Source organism: Mus caroli, unplaced genomic scaffold (genome assembly GCF_978045245.1).
Source record: "Mus caroli unplaced genomic scaffold, Mus_caroli_1 scaffold_4, whole genome shotgun sequence".
NCBI lineage: Eukaryota > Metazoa > Chordata > Mammalia > Rodentia > Muridae > Mus > Mus caroli.
Genome location: NW_028227259.1, coordinates 147,325,471 through 147,344,177, shown reverse-complemented (window position 1 = coordinate 147,344,177; position 18,707 = coordinate 147,325,471). Strand labels below are relative to the sequence as shown.

The 18,707-nt window shown below is 50.9% G+C and overlaps 1 protein-coding gene across 9 annotated transcripts in view; it reads left to right on the top strand.

The window, feature by feature from the left end:
- Nucleotides 1-18,707, top strand: part of Tnrc18 (trinucleotide repeat containing 18) — a 93,805-nt gene that overhangs the window by 47,448 nt on the left and 27,650 nt on the right. For 5 of the 9 annotated variants that reach the window (XM_029477002.2, XM_029477004.2, XM_021161705.3 and 2 more), the window contains 6 exons: nucleotides 4,092-4,267; nucleotides 4,985-5,121; nucleotides 5,275-5,403; nucleotides 7,013-7,184; nucleotides 10,138-10,498; nucleotides 14,610-14,888. In XM_029477002.2, coding sequence (XP_029332862.1) covers nucleotides 4,092-4,267; nucleotides 4,985-5,121; nucleotides 5,275-5,403; nucleotides 7,013-7,184; nucleotides 10,138-10,498; nucleotides 14,610-14,888 — 1,254 coding nt within the window. Of the gene's footprint in view, nucleotides 1-4,091; nucleotides 4,268-4,984; nucleotides 5,122-5,274; nucleotides 5,404-7,012; nucleotides 7,185-10,137; nucleotides 10,499-14,609; nucleotides 15,570-18,707 lie in introns of those variants that run through there. The other 4 variants (XM_021161707.3, XM_085837399.1, XM_029477005.2 and 1 more) reach the window with 3 other exon arrangements.

The following is an 18,707-nucleotide window of genomic DNA, read 5'->3' as shown; positions in this document are numbered from 1 at the left end:
GGGCTGAGTCTGTATCTTTCCCAGAAGTCCTAGGAAGAACTCTGAGACACCTCATCCTGGGCCCACTGGGGTTCATGCTTTTTAGTACAAAAAGCCTGGGGAGTAGGCACCAAGGGGAACGCCCTGTTGCTTGAGTGTGAAGATCCCTAGAACCCATCTGAAGCTAGCTAGGCGTACATGCCTCTGAAATTCCTTGGTTGCTCCAACAGAATTGGAGGCAGAAGGAGAAGCATTCCAGGAGTTCAGTGCCCTTTGAGCCTGGTGTATACACAAGAATAAGACATCCTTTCTCAAATAAGGAGGGAGACTGACACCTGACTTGGTGTGTTCCGTAGGGGTGGGGCCACTCACATGAATGCACACATGCACACACAAACGCACACACATGTATGCATGCACTCACATGCATGCACCTGCACACATGTGCACACACAGAGGAAGTCCTTTTGTTGGGGAACAGGGGCTGCTTTCATGCACCTCTACACTGGACCCCTGTTGCTTTTTGAGGAATCTCTCCCAGTTCCACTAGTGACAAACCCCCAAATCAAAGGTCAGCCATGAGCAACATCTGGACCCATCTCTCAGTCACCCCCTAGTAGTGACAGCCACAAGCTGATGTATGTGTGCCTGGGCCCCTTTGAGTAGAGAGTTTCTTTTTTTTTTTTTAAAGATTTATTTATTATTTATTGTATGTAAGTACACTGTAGCTGTCTTCAGACACTCCAGAAGAGGGAGCCAGATCTCGTTACGGATGGTTGTGAGCCACCATGTGGTTGCTGGGATTTGAACTCTGGACCTTCGGAAGAGCAGTCGGGTGCTCTTACCCACTGAGCCATCTCACCAGCCCCGAGAGTTTCTTTTATTCTTTTTATTTTTTTTTTTATTTTAAAGACAGATACGAAGCCCATGTTGGTCTAGGAGTTGGAGCAATTCCCCTGCCTTGTCTTCCTGAGTGTTGGGATTGTAAATATGCTGTAGACCTAGCCAGTCATTTTTCTTCTGTTTGTAGATGCCTGACCTTTGCTTGTCTTTGTTTTTAGACTTTGACTCCCTCTGGAAGGTACCATATATATATATTAAGTTAGGGCCTGCCCTAATAACCTCTACCCTCTGTAGAAACCATTGTACATAGGCCACGCCTCCTGCGCCTGGTTGGTTGGAATGTCGCATACCTGCCATGCTGGTATTTAGCAGGCTGCAGCAGGAGGCTCTCAAGATGACTGGGATTCACATCCAATTTGCTAAGTTTGGGGTCTGGCTTGGAAGGTGTCTTCTGGTGCGCTTTGGACCAACCAGGCTGGATGTGTGAAGGGAGAAGGAGCAGGCAAACAGCAGTCCCCTTCTTTAATTTGGTTTCCACCATCCTCTGCCCCCAAGAGGATGCTGAAGCCATAGGGGTGGGGCAGAACAGGCTGGCCCACTTCAGTCTGATGTGCTAGGAACCTGGTGGGTTCACTGCTGCACGGAGTTCATTTATTTTACAAATAAAACCTGGGCTGGAGAGATGGCTTAGCTCACAACCCAACACAGAAGCATAAAGCCCTCCCGCTGGGCGGCGCAGGGCTGTGATTGCAGCTGTGAGAGCCAGTCTGAAGAACTCTGTTGTAAAGCAAGGAGGTCTGAAGCTGTAGCTCGGGGTACAGTGGGTGCCACACAGAGCCCTGGGTCCATCTCTTGTTGTGTATAAGCCAGGTGTGGTGGGATAGCCTGTCACCCGGCAGAACCCAGAGTGTCTGGGGTTCAAAGTCACTCTCTTGTGTCCAGGCTAGCCTTGACTACATGAGGTGCTGTCTTAAAAACAAAATAGAAATGGAGACATCTTTAGGAGTCCAAGACCAGCCTGGTTTACCTAGTGAGTCCCAGGTCAGCCAGAGTAAAAACAAAATAACAAAACAAAATAAAAATTCAATGATTATATAAATAAAAATTAAAACAAAACTCCAAGCCACTGATTTTTCAATGAGCGGAGGAGGAGGTGTTTTTTTTTTTTTTGTCACCTCTGTTGGCAGCAGTAATTCTGGTTGTAACCGGTTCAGGAGGACACTGTTGCCATCTAGTGGGGAGAGCCAGGGAGGCTTCAGTGATTGATGGAGCTTGTACAGGACAGTCCCCAGCAGAGGAGTCCATCCTGCATTAGGAACAGGGCTGTGGAGCCTGATCATTGTTTACGGGCTGGGATGACTCATGCTCACCCTCTAGGCCTTCAGACACGGAGGGAGGTTTGCATTTCTTTCTCAAGCATGCAAAACTGGTTAACTTTTAGACTGGAAAAAAAATATCAGTTCGAAAATGCAAAGTGAACTTAAAGAGACAGCTCAGTGAGGGAGGTGCTTGCTGCTAAGCCTGAAGATCTGGGTTCGATTCTCTATGACTCAGGATGGAAGTAGAGAACCAATTCCTGGAAGTTGTTCTTTGACCTCCGCATACACACTGTTGTGTATATAGCACATTTTCTTTCTCTCTGTTTCTCTTTCATACATATACACGCGCACATACACACTCGAAGACATAGCAATCAGTTAAAATAAAAATATAATTAAAATAGTAAGGCATGGTGGTTGCAAGTCTCTAATCCTAGCACTTAGGAGGCTGAAGCAAGAGGCCTGTGAGTTTGAGGCAGCCCTAGCTGAATTTAGCCAGACATGGTCTCACAGAGCTCAGGAAGCCCCAGCTCCTTATGCAACAAAGGATGACCTTGAATTCCTGACCCCCCTGCCTTTGCTTCCGGGGTACTGAGATTATGGTTATGGGCCAGTATGCCTTTTTATATGGTGCCGGGAATTGAACCTCAGGCTCAGTGCTTGCTGGGCAAGCACATTATCGACTGAGCCAACATCCCCAGCCCTCCACTGTGTTTTAGTATTTATACGGGAGGCTGGGTGTGTTAGGAATGTTGGAACAGGAGAGAGAGAGTACATTCCTGAACTCTAGCACACACGGGGTCACATCCTCCCCCAGAGGAGACCTGTACGTGTTGGGGCATTACACCTTTCTCCTTGATTTCTGCTTTTTAAGATACATGTTTTTGTGTGTGTATGTGTGTGCATGCACATGTGTGTTAGTGTTAGGTGCACATGCCGTGGCACGTGTGTGGAGGACTGAAAACAATCTCTGGGGTCTCTTTTCCCATCACATCCTGCTTGCCACAGGCCATGCCAGGTAGCTGGTTCTTAGGACTTCTGGGAAATTTCCTCTGCCTGACTCCTGACTCCGCTTAGGAACACTGGAACTGTGAATGTGTTACTGTGCTGGGCTTTACCCACGTCCTGGGGATGTGAGCACAGTAAGCCTAGCCTCACCCAACTACTTCTAGTCAAGTTTGTGTTTTTTATTCTCTCTCTTTTCTTCTTCTTCCTCTTCCCCCTCCCCACCTCCTCCTCCTCAAAGGGTTTCTCTGTGTAGCCCTGGCTGTGCTGGAACTCACTTTATAGACCAGGCTAGTCTTGAACTACTAGAGAGCCACCTGCTTCTGCCTCTCAATACACACACACACACACACACACACACACAATTTTAAGTGTGTGTGTGTGTGTACTGTGTGTATGTGAGTGCTGGTGCAGGGGGTTGGATCTCTCAGGAGCTGGAGTTACAGGCGGCTGCGAGGTGCCTAAGTGACGGGTATTAAACCCAGGTCCCCTTTAAGAGCAGAATGTCCCCCTACCCGCTGAGCTGTCTCCAGCCATTTGTGCTTCCCCCCTCCCTGGAATTTATGTTTGTTTGGAAGAGGGTCTCTATATAGCCTGAACCCAGTCCTCCTGCTGGGGTGAAGGGTGTGAACCACACCTGGTTCCCTAGACCTATTTTCTGACACACAACATATTCACTAAGGAGAAATCAAGTAGAGACACGTGGGGATATCCATTGTCCTGGGAAGGAACCTCTGCCAGTGTTTGGTTCCTCAGAGGTATTCCTGGCCTTTCACACACAGTGCAGTAGACCACAATGCTGTGTGGCTGTGTGGCCCAGAGCCAGGGCTGACTATAGTATCTGGGAGTTTGGTCTGGCCTCTTGATGGCTGGTTGCGTGGGTACGGCCATCTTGCCTGTGGTCAGGTCCCAGCACTGACTCCCTGGCCTCTCTCCCTTCCCCAGATCCAGAGCCAAACCTGGTGGTGCGACCCTCCCTCGAAAGCCTGCTGGCAGCCAGCAGCCACATGCTGAAGGAGGTGCTGGAGAGCCCCTTCTCAGACCCACTCAAGAACCTGCGGCTTCCGCGTGAACTGAACTCCAACAAGAAATATAGCTGGATGCAGAAGAAGGAAGAGCGGGTGAGCCCTTGTCCTCCCTTCCTCCCGGAGGCCTGAGAGGCAGAGGCGGATGGGCAGGATCCGACCATCCAGCTACCTTCACCTTTTTGCTATGTGGCCCTCAGTCGGTCATCTCCCCTCTCTTGGCTTTCCTATCGTTCTCACACGGTGTCAGGCCTGTCCTGTGGGTACTGTGTGATGGATCAGCATGAAAGCATAATGGAAATGAGGCCTGGGACTACCCATTCCTGCCTTTGTGGTCTCAGGTAGCTCTAAGGACAGACTTCGAACCTGCGTGTGTAAATAACGCACTTGTTATTTATCTCATTAGACCATTACTTCTGGGTAGTGTTTAGTCGTGTCATCTTAAGTGTGGGTACTACTCAGCAAGGTTGGCATTAGGCAACAGCAAGTGCAAGGCTAAGACAGGAGGATATGAGAGTTCCAGGCCAGGCGAGGCTACTTAGTGAATTCCACACCAACCTGAACTCCAAGTGTAATACCAGAAACCCTAAGTTTGAGCCCAGCCTCGGAGAAACTGCACACGGTGGTGTTCACCTGTGATCTCAGGAAGAAGAGACTGGAAGATTAGACGTTGAAGGCCAACCTGGGCTACATGAGACATTGTCTCTGAAGCAAACCAAGCAGAATAGGGGGCAGCAATGGGATTCAAGCATCAGCAGACAGCATCCTCCTCCTCATTTGTCTCCCTCTCTCTCCTCCCGCTACCCCTTGCAGATGTTTGCTATGAAATCTTCCTTGGAGGACATGGATGCGCTAGAGCTGGACTTCCGGATGCGGCTGGCAGAGGTCCAGCGACGGTACAAAGAGAAACAGCGGGAGTTGGTCAAGCTCCAGAGACGCCGGGACTCAGGGTGAGTGTCTCTCTCCCCAGTTTGTGCCCCATCCTGGATAGCTGGTCGGTAGGTCGACTTTGGTAGTGGTCAGGTGTGTGCGTGGACCCAAGTGCCCCACTCCGCTTCCCGCCCACCCCAGGTTCCTAGCCGAGCCTGTGAATTCTTTTTAAGGGACAGGCACGAGGATGCCCATAGAAGCCTGGCACGCAGAGGCCCTGGCAGGCCGAGGAAACGGACCCACACCCCGAGCGCCCTGTCGCCCCCCTGCAAGAGAGGGAAGAGCCACAGCAGTAGCGGAAAGTAAGGCTGGCCCCTCCCCTCGGTGGGTTGCGGACTGACTGGTACCCAGCTCGGAGGGGAGGAGCAGGGCCCCCCTTGACGGCGCCCACCGCTGGGCGCCAGGGGACCTGGTCGTGCCTGGCGTTCTGATCCCTGAACGGCAGCTCCCAGGGAGCCCGGAGTGCTGCCCTGGCCAGGAGGGTGAGGCAAGAGGAGAGTGGAAAAACCCTCAGTGGCTTAACTCTAACCCGAACTCTTGGCCCCGCCTTCTGCCCCACCCACTTCCTCACCATTGGAGACAAACTTCTGCTTCTTTCCATGGCTCCTCCCTACCGGAAGTACCATTCAACTCCAGGCTTCTAGGACAGTCTGGATACAACACTGTCCTCCTGGGATCCCACAGGAGACCAGGGCTGCTCTCTGGGGATAAGGTCCTTTGGGTGGCACGGCAGCCATTTCAGAGGGGTCCTCCTGAGGTTGTCTTGATTGCTGGCTGGGATGAGGGCTCTTTTTCTCCAGGGCTAGGCATCTGCCAGATGGGCTCAGCCTCCCTGCATACCTGTAAGCAGGCCAGATGAGGTACTTCAGGAAAGGGGTTGGAACATCAGAGTGGGTGGATTCTAGGTGCTTGTTTCAAGTGCTTGGAAACAAAAAGTTGTCTTGGAGCGGCCATAGGCAAAGTAGTAGGATGGTCGTGGTCTTGTCATGAGAGAATGGCCCCCGTCTTGCGGCGGCGTCTTATAGTTAACCTTGGATGTTCCTGACTGGAAGAAGAACGAGAGGTGAACATATGTCCACCACCAGCAGCAGGAGACGGTGAACAAGAAATGATGGGAAATAGATAAAGCAGCCGGGGTCATCAACAATGCAGGCCCAGTAACCCGAAATGTGTTACCGATTATACTAAGCTTATTGATGGGGTCCTGGCCCCTCCCCTCCTGTGACTTTGGTCAGGCATTAGCTTTTCTGAGCCTCCAGTTTCAGCTTCCTCATGTGTTTAAAACAAAAACAAAATCAAAACCAAACCAGGAAAAAAAAAAAAAAGCCCCCAAAGCCAGTCATGAGTACTCTGGGGCTAGAGCGCGCCACGTACAGTGACTGGCTAGCGTGCACAAAGCGGTGGGGTGCGGTGGCCCAGACCTGTTATTACCCCAGCATTTGGGAATCAAGGCAGATTCACAAATTGAGAGAAACTTGTCTCTGTGTCCCTGTTCTTCAGACAAGGGGGCTAATGTAGGCCTCCCCCTTCCTCCCATCTCTCTGTGTGTAGATTAGGTGACCTTAAGATTTCCTAAACTTAGCTCTTGGTGCAATTTTGGTAAAGATATGACTTACTCTGTGTGTGTCTGTGTGTGTGTGTGTGTCTGTCTGTCTGTCTGTCAGTCACCCCATCAGGGAGAGGCTGAAGGAGGATGCTGACTTGAAGGTTCTGTTTCTTTTCCCCTTCTCTCTGTGCACACCATTCACTAGCATTAACCTGTCTCCCCACACTGATTATCCTGGCATCCACCACCCTTTCTTCTTTTTACCTGGAGAGCCCAACCCTTCAGGGCCACATGGGTGCATTGGCCTTCCCCTTTGCCCGTGGCCTGGCCGAGGTGCTGACCCTCATGGTGTGTTTGACTTTCAGGCTGAGCAGCAAGTCCTTGCTGACATCGGACGACTATGATCTGGGAGCGGGGATAAGGAAGAGACACAAGGGGCCCGAGGAGGAGCAAGAGGCCCTCATGGGCATGGGGAAAGCCCGCAGCAGGAACCAGAGCTGGGATGATCACGACTCCTCGTCTGATTTTATGAGTCAGGTCAGTAAACAGCTCAGCCTTGTGGATTTACTTACTGGGACAAAGGTCTCAACTTGGAGGACCGTAGGTCCTACCTGAAGAACTCAACCTTCTCCATGGGGGTCTCTTGAGCCCTGCTTCTGTAGAGAACTGGTTAGAGTTAGCTTCCTCATTGCTGGGAGAGAAGGAAGGCCCGGGGGAGATCAAGGACCTGGCAAAGGAACAGGAGGAGGAGGCAGGGCTAAAAGCTACATCGGGTTGCGTGCGCTGAGACTTCCGCTTCAGCAGGCAGAAGGTTAGAGCACACGTGCATAACCAAATAGCGGTAGCTCTGTTGTTTAGCAGTGTAATTGTTTAATGAGCACCTTGCTGTTGCACTTGGGCTCGATGCCATTGTGATTCAGGCTGACTTCTGCAGGGGTAATTTCTCATCTCTACAGAGCCTTGAGACCGTGCACTTACGGACCGTGATTCTGAATGCTAATGTTCTGCCTCATGAAGCCTTGTGGGAAGGGGATCTTTTGATTGATTTTTGTCATCAGAGGGGAAATGTCACGTAAAAGGACTGGATGGGGGAGGTAGTTAGTTTGGGGGCTATGGAGAGGCTCAGTGGGTAAACCATTTGATGTTCAAGTATAATAACTGGAGTTACTATAACCACTGGTGTGTGTGGGGGTTGATCTGTGATTCCTGATCTTAGGAGGTTAGCTGTTGAGAGCAGACAGAACAGCCAGCTCCGGATCTTGTCCTAGTTTGAATGAGAAACCCTGCCTCAGTGTATAAGGTAGAGAGAGGGAAGGAGGAATATATCCACTGGTACTCTCCTCTGTCTGCATTCAATGCATGTATGTCCCCTGCGTGCGTGTGCATGTGCACATGTGTGCGCACACACACACCCACCCACCATACATATATGCAAAAAAATAAAATTAAACTAAAAAAGATATCAGGTCATGGTGGTGTGTGCAGGTCCAGCCTGGTCTACATATAACAAGTTCAGCCAGGTCTTCCTAGTGAGACCCTCTCTCAGAAAAATAAAATCTTAAATAAATCAGAGTGTAAAATAAAGGCATAAAAAGATTGCCGGTTTTTGTACACCAGGATCTCTTTTCTTCTCAGGTCATGGTGAGAGACGCTTTTGTTAATTATCTCAACAACACCACCATCCCAGCCTCTCCCCTGCCTCCTGCAATCGCTGCCTGATTAAAGATACAGAGCTAGCGCACAGAAATGGCAGAGCGTTAATGCCTTTGAAACTGCACATTTCATTTCAACAAATGACTACCGTTGGCGATAAACGTGCAAGGAGAAATTTAATCTGTGAAATCTCTAATCATTCTCCCTGGTCCAGGCATCCAAGGCACACTCCGGGCGGGTGTTTTCTTGGCAGCTCTGACCTGTTCAGTTGGACAGGCTGGTCCCGACTGAGCAGCAGCCTCCGGCAGCTGCCGTGGGAGGCTGAGACGGAAAGCAGATCTGCCCTACTCTGGGCTGTTTCCAGCCCTGGCTGGTTCATCCAGCTACCTTCTCCAACCCATCTGTAGCCCGCTTCTTCAGAGTTCTATAGGCACTGTCAGGCAGGGCTGTGGAAAGCCAGGATGGGAAGGCGGGTGCCAGCCAGGATTGTTGCCATGGCAACAGCTTTTAATAAGTGATTACTAGGCCAGGCATCTTTAAAACCTTTAAATTTTACGTGTATGGGTGTTCACTTGCATGTATGCCTGTGTACCACATGTGTTCACTGCCCGTGGAGACCAGAAGAGGGTGTCACATCTCCTGGAACTAGAGTCATAGATGGCTGTGAGCTACCTTGCGGGTGCTAGGAATCGAACATGGGTCCTCTGGAAGAGCAGCCAGTGCTCTTAACCATGCAGTTATTTTTCCAGACCCAGACAAGGCATTTCTAGTAAGTGCTTTTATTTATTGTATTTGTGGGTTTTTTTTGAGACAGGGTTTCTCTGTGTAATCCTGGCTGTCCTGGAACTCACTCTGTAGACCAGGCTGGCCTCGAACTCAGAAATCTGCCTGCCTCTGCCTCCCCCACCCCCCCTGCCCCCCGAGTGCTGGGATTAAAGGCATGTGCCACCACCCCCGGCTGTATTTGTGTTTTAAAAAGACTTATTTCTGTTATCTATAAATTAGTGCATCCTATGGGAGTGTCATGTCCCCTGAAGCTGGAGTTACAGGGGGCTGTGTGTTGGGAACTGAGCTTGGGTCCTTTGCAAAAAGATTACAGGATCTTAATCTCTCCACCATCTATCTCCCCACTTTGTTTATTTGTGTGGGGGATGGTGGTGCAGGCGTGGGTGTGGGTATGAGTGTGGGCATGTGTGGGTGTATGGGGCCTGTGTGGGTGTGTGGGTATGGGTATATATGGGTGTGCGAATGCGGGTATAGTAGGTGTGTATGGGCATGTGGGGGTGTGAGCGTATGTGAATGTGTGTGGATGTGGCCGTGTGTTGTGGGTGGGTGGGTGTATATGGGTGTGTGTGTGTGTGTGTAGGTAGGTAGGTAGGTAGGTAGGTAGGTAGGTAGGTATGGGCATATGTGGGTGGGTGTGAGTGTGGGTGGGTATATGGATTGGGGATGTATGGGTGTGTTCATGTATGCATGTGTGTCAGGTACCCTCAGAAGTCAGAGTCTTTTTTCTCCATTATCTGGGTCCTAGGGAATTGAACTCAGTTCATCAAGCATGGTGACCAGTACCTTCAACCTGCTGAGCCGTCTCACTGACCCGAATACCTGTTACATGGACCTTACTTCCCTAGTTGTCTATCTTCACGATGGCCTCGTGATATGCTCAGACACAGATAGCCCCATTTTAGATGGAAGGGCTGAGGGCTAGTTAAGCAGTTTACCACAAGTCTAAAGGGTATGGGATGGTAGTTAGCCCAGTTTCCTAAGCATCTCGACCTGAGACTCACTTTGCTATTTGGTTGTATGTCTTAAACTGTGACCTTCTTTCCTTCCCCAGCTAAAGATTAAGAAAAAAAAGATGGCAAGCGACCAGGAGCAGTTGGCAAGCAAGCTAGACAGAGCCCTCTCCCTCACAAAACAAGACAAGCTGAAGTCACCCTTCAAGTTTTCCGACGGCCCCGGGGGAAAACCGAAAACCGGTGGGGGCTGTGGCAGGTTCTTGACACAGTATGACAGCCTGCTGGGCAAGGACAGAAAAGCACTGGCCAAAGGACTCGGCTTGTCTCTGAAACCCTCCAGAGAAGGTAAACACAAAAGAGCTTCCAAAGCCAGGAAGATGGAGGGGGGCTTCCAGGCCAGAGGCCAGCCCAAGTCTGTCCATTCTCCATTTGCCTCGGAAGTAAGCAGTCAGTCTTACAGTAAGTACAGCCTTGTGCTTCACCGCATGGTGAACACTCGTCTTATCTGCTCCCAACCTCTCTTGCCCCCCCTCCGAGGGACTTCAGGCTTTCTTGCAGCTTTGCTCTGTGCCTGAGGCTAGATGAGTGGCCCACAAACTGGGAATTTCGCCACTGAGTGGCAGATGTATTGCTGGACAGATTTGTGATTGGTGGGCAGAAGCAGATGTTAGTCTCTGGCCTTCCACTGGCTTGCTGGAAGCCATCGTTGTGAAGACCTTGTGCCATCGAGTTGGTAGCCACTTAACTTAGAGTCCTGGAAAGTAACTTCTTCCATGGGCTAGAGGTGATGGGTTCCTTTGCCTGTAGGACACGGGTCATTTGTGCCATGTGTGTCCCCATCCAGGTGTCTACACACCCATACACATGTACATAGCCACACAAGTGTACACACCCACACGTCTACACATCCACACACCCATACATCCATACATACCTACACACCCACACATGTATACACACTCACACATGTGTACATACCCACACACGTGTACATACCCACACATCTACACATCCACACACCCATATATCCATACATGCCTACACATCCACACATGCCTACACACCCATACACGTGTACACACCCACACGTCTACACATCCACACACCCACACATGTATACACACCCACACATGTGTACACATCCACACACCCATACATCCACACACACCTGCACATCCACAAATGGGAGAAGAAAGTATGAGTCTAAGTAGGAAGAGATGAACTGGAATGGACAAGGCCCTGTTTGATCCGCTTGCCCATTACAGCTGGCTGTCGTGGCCAGATATGTTTTCACTTGGCCTTGTCTACTACAGTAGCCGTGTATGACTAGGGAGCAAGGGACATGGAGCAGCCTACAGGACCAAGGGGCTGACTGAGCTTATTCCATCTATGCCTGTGGGTTTTTAAAGCAAGGCAACTCTCCTTGGCCTCTGTGTGCCCCGGCCCTCTGCCTGACAGGGGAATGGGTACACACCTGTTCTGTGTGGACAGATATCTGATGTCTCAGGCAGGCAGGAACAAGGAGGGCAGGAGTGGCTTCTCCCATCTGGTCCGTGTCACAGAGGTTGACTTGATGTCTGCAGGGTTTGCATATATTGCGTCAGATTCGCTGCGTTTTAGACTTGGCTAGACCCTGGTTCCTGAGGTGTGTGTGTGTGTGTGTGTGTGTGTGTGTGTGTATGGGTTTGAATGTCAACTGAAAAAAAAAAAGATAACACGTGTGTTTCTTCTCCGTTTTTTGCTGGTAGTGCTGGGAAGTTGATCTGGATAGAACTGGATCTAGACATTGCCAAATAGGAGTGCTTCTCTAGCCCCCAGGTTCCCTCTTGTGTCTCCCACTCCTTTCTGTCTGGGTAAACAGTTGCTGGTCTGAACTTGAGTTTTCAATCTGCTTGCCTCCACCACCTGAGCTGGGATAGCGGATGCGTGCCACTGTGCCCAGCTTCCTTAGTGTGCTTTGCTTGCTTTTTGAAAAATGAGTGTGTGTGTGTGTGTGTGTGTGTGTGTGTGTGTGTGTCCATGGGTGCATATGGGTGTGCCTGAAGGTCAGAATAGGGTGTTGGATTCTTTAGAACTGGAGTTACAGGCGACTGTGCGTTACCACGTGGGTGCTGGGAACAGAACCTGGGTTGTCTAGAAGAACAGATCTTGTAACTGCTGGGCCAGGTCTTCAACTCAGTGCTTCCTGTTCTTTCCCGCCCCTCTCCCTTCCCCCGTCCCTCCTCCTCCCCCTCCCCTCCCCTCCCCTCCCCTCCCCTTCCCTCCCCTCCCTTTCTTTTTCCAGGGTCTCATGGTGTAGCCTTGAATTCACTATATAGCTAAGGCTGGCCTTGAACTCCCAGAGCTCTCTGCCTGTGCCCCCACCCCCACCCCAAGTGCTGACACAGTTTAAACTCATGGTTTTATGAGCTTTGGAGTTGAGACATTGTTCTAGGCTTCCCTGGTGTGTGAGTAGCTCATATTCAGAAAGGTTGGCTGTGCTGGCCATAGGGTTAAGTTGCTGTGTTGTGTGAATCATGTACTTTGTTTTTTGGGGGTGTGTCTTTAACCTAGGGGTCTTCAGGACCAATGATGCTCCAATGGGTATGAGGCCCACCCACCCCTCAGCCTTATGCACCAGGAACATGTTAGATGGCATTAGCGGCAGTGCCCTCACAGGAACATGTTAGATGGCGTTAGCGGCAGTGCCCTCACAGGAACATGTTAGATGGCGTTAGCGGCAGTGCCCTCACAGGAACATGTTAGATGGCGTTAGCGGCAGTGCTCCTCGCATCCGGATACATCCGGATGGTTTAGTCTCTGGTCCTGAACAGGTGCAAGGAGAGAAGGAGCTGGAAAGGTATATGACAAAAGTGGAAGGGAACAGTGGCCTCTTGCTTTTCCACTTGGGGCTGGAAGACATGAATGTCATGTCATACCTGATGTATTTTTATGGAAGGCCAGGTTGGCGGAATGTCATTTCTAGGCCTCCCTGGCCTTGGAAGGAACAAGTTAGAACACATGAGAGGGGATGGTGGTTCAGTGGTTGGCGCTTAAGGTGTAAACTTGCGAACTTGAGTGCAGTGCACAGAACCTACAGTGGAAGGAGAGCCAAGTACCATCTCACTTCCATGTGTGTGTTGCGATGCATGTGAGTGTGCCCACTAAAACACGCACACACACACGTGTGCATGAACATGGGGAGATATTATGGTAAAGGACTGGCGGTTTGGTGAGCGCCCCCTGAAGTTGGGGTCCTGGTTGTGGTGGAGAGTGGAGTTTATCGGTACAGTGGCGTTAGGGACACCCCTGCCCTTGCGTGTTTCTCTTGGACTTGAAGATGTTAGGCACTGCCAGGCTCCAACTGTGTGTGTTCGCATTATCTTGTTCTGTGTGGGTTTGAAGCAGATCAAGGATTTCTGTCTTGTCTTTGGGGCCCTTTCTTCTCGCCTTGGTCAGCAGCCCAACAGCAGATCAAGATGGTGTACATTTGGGGTTGAAGTTGGAAGGGAACAAGAGTCTCCCTTTCATTGGGCTCATTTCCCAACCCTGGTAACACAACTGTGTGTTTAGACCAGAGCCTTGGAGAAAGAAAGCCATCTGCAGTCAACTGGTCAGCCCGCCATCCGATGGAAAGGAGGGTTAGGGAGGGGTGGGGCTGGCTATGCAGTAGTGCCATGGGTGTGAGTGAGCACCCTCGCCTGCAGCCAGGATCGATCTGCTCTTGCTGAGAAGCTGAACAAGGGGCTGAGAAGAGGCGCCTAGAATCGGTCCCTGTCAACTGTGTCTTCTCAAAACAGCCACTGGGCTGTATGAAATGTATCTATCTGCAGGGTGGAGGCAAGCACGTACCGTTGGCCAGTAGATATCCTTCTGAATGCTGCTCGGATGTTAGTGTTCCCTGTGACTGGAGAAGTGGATGTACCCAGGGCAGGTGACAGCAGCAGTAGAAAGGGCCCGGTTCACCTCTGAGCAGTCAATCCAAGCTGTGCACGCCAGATCAGAGGAGAGCTGGGATGTCACACATGCCCAGGGTTCTAATACATTTGTGGCCCAGGCCACTGACAGGAAAAAGGACCCAGGTTCAATCCCCAGCCTCAGCACTTACATAAAAGGCAAGCGGGGAGGTGCATGAAGGTGCATGCTTCTGACAAGGAGGCTGTGGGGGCTCCCTTGCACGGCAAGCCCCAGGTCCCCTCGAGAGACTGTCTCACAAAACAAGGTGGGGTCAGTGAGAAGGAGAAAAGATGCAGGCCACCAAAGCCGAGTTCAATTCCTGCAACCCATAAACTAGAAAAAGAAAACAGACTCACCCAAGTTGTCTTCTGAGTCTCTCGTGTGTTCCCTGGCACACTCCTGTCCCCAGACATAAACACAGGCACACAGACCAAATTAAAACACAGCAACATTTTAAAAAAGATGGTGGGCACTTGAGGATCCAAGGTCAAGGTTGACCTCTGGTTCCCATACTCATTCATGGCATGCACATGTGCATGTGAACACACACACACACACACACACACACACACACACACACACGAGACCACCTACATACACACAAATAAACAAATAAAACCTACTTTGACTGCAGATACGGACTCTGATGAAGACGAAGACTTCCTGAAGAATGAGTGGTCTGCCCAGGGCCCCTCCAGCTCCAAACTGACCTCGTCCCTCCTGTGTGGCATGGTGCCCAAGAACAGCAAGCCAGCCACAGGCCCTAAGCTGACCAAGAGGGGCCTGGCAGGCCCCCGGACTTTGAAACCCAAGGTGGTCACCAGCAGGAAGCAGTCCTTCTGTTTGCTGCTCCGAGAGGCTGAGGCCCGCTCCTCCGTCAGCGACTCTTCCGAGGAGGACTCCTTTGACCAAGGTTACTAGTGCCAAACACAAAATAACCTTCCTTGCTTTTAGAGCGAGAGTGGGTGGGAGAGAGAGAGAGAGCAAGAGAGCAAGCGAGTGTGCGAGAGTGTGTGCGCACAACAGGGATGGCTGTAGCCGTCTAGGTTTTTGGCAGCGTAGCCTGCCCTATCCGCCTATATTTTTGGTTTGTGTTTGCTTTTTTATTTTTACTTAAACTTGTGATAACACACTAGCCAGCCCTTAGGGAGCTCTTACACGGACTCGTTTTTTTAGTCTCCAAGAATTTCTCACCCTCCTCCCTCTGCACTCCACTAGTCCTCCCCAAGGGCCCCCACCCTCCCAACTCCCAGATCCAAAAGCCTAACCTTACCTTCTCCATACCCCAGGCCGGCCTGGGTTTTCTCTTGGCATGAGCCTGGCGGAGGCTTGCCCAAGGAACATTTTGTATAAAAACAAAAAAAAAACACAAAAAAACAAACAAAAAAACCCCCACAAAAACAAAAAGGGACTTCTCGTGTGGGACTTGGCGTGTGACTTGCTGTTTGTACGCGGTTTTGGTAATGCCAAGCTTCATTAAACATACCGAGTTCATTTTTAACTAAACTGTGTGCCTCGTTTCTCTTGCTATGTCCTTAACTAGATGTTAGGTTGCCGTCCCCCCTCCGTTCATCCCTCCCTCCCCCTCCTCTCTCCCCGCTCTTCGTCCCCACTCTGGAAGCCACAGGCATGGTGGACTGCCTTTCTGTTATTCCAATATCCCTGGTATCTCCAGCACTCATTCCATTTCTCGGGTGTGCAGTCCAGTGTTGTATCATCTATCTGTTTTGTTTTTTTTTCCTTTTAAGCTGCTTGTCTGTGTTTTATTTTTCTGGAAGCTTCTGCTACTACCCACCTGTGGTTTTTTTTTTTAATTAAAAAAAAAAAACAACACAACAAGAACAACAATTAACTTACCAGTACTTGTTTGCTAACACATCTTTCTGCTTTGAAGGGCATGCGGGCAGCCCAGAGTCAAGGCCTATTGGCCGTCTCCTTGATTTTGGTGTTTTGGGGTTTTCTGTTGTTTGTTTTTTCTCTTCCTTGTTCAATTTTGAAAATGTTGGCTTGGTTGCCATGTTGAGGGTCAAAAATGCTATTTCTTGGGGTTGCTGGACTGAGGTCTGTCTGGCCTCAGCTCAGCCTAGGGGCCCAACACCAAAAGAACATTCCGGCTCCCACTTTTCTAACACCAGAATTGTAGCCCACAGTTAGAAATTTGAGAGCCCGCAGACCCTTCAATCAGAAAATGTCCCTGCGAGGGAAGAAACTGGGCAGCACCCTTAGCCAGGGGCTGCTTCAGGGCAACTCCCTTACAGCTAGAGTTTGAAAGTCCCCAGATGGATAGCACCATGTCACTGTTCCATGTTCTGAGGGGAGGAGGGGTCATAGCAACCTGGGATGGGACCATAACTTTGTTTGAGCCCCCTGGGACCAGGACTCTGCTCTTATTGGCCAGTCTTCCTTCAGTTCCCACCTCCTCTCCTCGCACACCAGCAGTCCAAATTGGCAGAGGCGGGTTTTGGGGTGACCGAGTGACGTCACACAGGGACCTGGTGCCTTTTGGGCTGTTCCTGTAATACCGGAGCCAAACACAACCTGGGCCACCAAGAGGCTGTCTGCCTTCTCTGGATGAGACTGGTTATTCCCTCCTCATGATCTGGGGTGGTCACCTCTACCCTTGCCTACCAGCCCTTAGAGTCAGGGTCCCATCCTTGAAGTTTTTGAGCCGCTTCTATTCCAGCATAGACCACACAGAATCAAGCATCCCTACTGCCCTCTCTAGTCAGTACCAAGGGATGCTAGCCCAGCCAGAGCATGTGAAGAGATGAGGGCCAGGGCATGGCTCCCGCCCCTTTGGTACTAAAACACTTGATTGGCGTGGCTTTTCTAGTATGTCTGCTTTCTCCTCCCAGCAGCTTGACCATCCCTCCAACCCTTGACCCCTACCCATGATGCTTTGAGTGTCTGTTTCGGTCTCTCGCATTTGCTCTCACGCTGCACTTGGACGCAAAGCGAAGGCTGGGAGTAGGGCAGACGGCGTAGCGGGTTACTGAGTTTGAGTCCGAGCCTGGCTCGTTGCTCCGTAGGTAGGCAAAAACCATTTTCCTTTTCTATTCTCTGTTTATCCCCACCTCCTCGGGGTCTGCCCCCACCGGGTCTGGCAGCAGCATATCACTTTGACTTTTATCAGGTTTTGGGAACTCAATTACCCTTGCCCTGAGCCAGGATTTAAAAAGAACACTTATTGACATGAAAGTTTTTTTCCCCCTCCTCCTGCATTCCCTTGAGTCTTTGTTGGGACTTTTCTCCCCCTCTACGCTTGGCAAGCTCTGTGGATCCAGGTATATATAGACAATTCCAGAAATTCTTGAAACCCTGACCTGCAAGGTCTCTCAGGTCTCCTTGTCCTCATAGATGCTGGTCCAGTCAGAGACACTGCATGAGTCTTGTCAAGCACCTCGTCCTGAGGGCCACAGGAGACCTCAGGATAATTCAGTTTCCCTCTTGAGGAAAAAATACCCAATTCTGGGTTTCTGCCTTCGCATCAAATTGCTGAGACCAGCTTGCTCCTGGCTTTCTGAGATCTGACAATGACCCTCAGAAACCCAGAGCAGGGACTCAAACTTGCCTCCCTGCTGATGAAGCCTACCGTCCAAGCATCCTCATGGAAAGAATGGTTAGGACTTCCACAGCTGAGCAGCCAGGACAGAGGGGGAGTTTTTAGAAAGGGGAAATTCCCGATCCCCAATCCCAGCCAGCCACCCTTCCCATCCCCTGCCCACCCTACCCAAATTGGCCAACTCCAGGGAGCCCTGATGTGAGATTACCCAGGCTGCCGGAAAAAAAAGTCTGCCTACACTTAGCCTGCTTTGCCGCTGTGGCCCACTGGGGCGGAGACAGAACCATGTGACGTCGCAATGTGATTGATCGCAAGTGCGCACTGCCTGCCTGCCCCTGCCTGCCCCGCTGGCATCCCCAGCCTGCTTCATCCATCGCTCTGGGAACACCTCCCTCCTCGCACCCTCTTAACCAACTTCCCCCACCTCTCCCTCTCTCCCGCTCTCTCTCCCCACTTCTCTCTATCTCCTATGCAGACCTTCCTTAGATATTCCCACCTCCCGTCCCAAGCTGGCTGGCCTGGCAAAAGCTAGGATTCCCTGTCATAGACTCGCTGGTTAGAACTCTATCCTCTGCACGGCTGGTGCCACCTTGGCCGCTAGCTTATCTAACCAAGCCGTGGTGTGGGCCTTAGCAGGAAAAGCAGTATTTGATCACCCTTGTCCATCCCTCACACCTAAGATGTGTGTATCTTACCATGGCTTACCAGACCAGAGTAGCCTCTCAGCCCTACCTGGGCCCCACCCAGTGCACAAGCCCTCAAGGTAGATCACGCCTGGTGCTTACCTGCTCCTCGGCACTGTTTCCCTTGAAAGGTCCTAGGCCGGGCTGTACCTTAGGGGTATCCTCACCATCTGGTGGAGAGAGAGGTTGCATGCCTAGGGGAGGGCTGAGTTTTGTTTTCTGTGAGCCAGCCCCATTGTCCATCCTAGCAGGGGCTGCCAGCCTTTGAGCCAGTGGGGTCAGTTGCTGGAGTGACATTGGCCTCTGCCCCAGCAGAGACCTGGCTGGACGAGTTTAGTCTCCAGGGCTGCCTGAGGGTTTGGCCTTAGGAAGCCTCCCTATTGCTGAGTGGGCTGGTCTGCCCGCCCCCCCAGGGCAGTCTGAGCTCACTCGTGGTATTGTTTCTCTTTATTTCTTTTTTCTCTCTTTTCTTTCCTTTCCTTTTCTC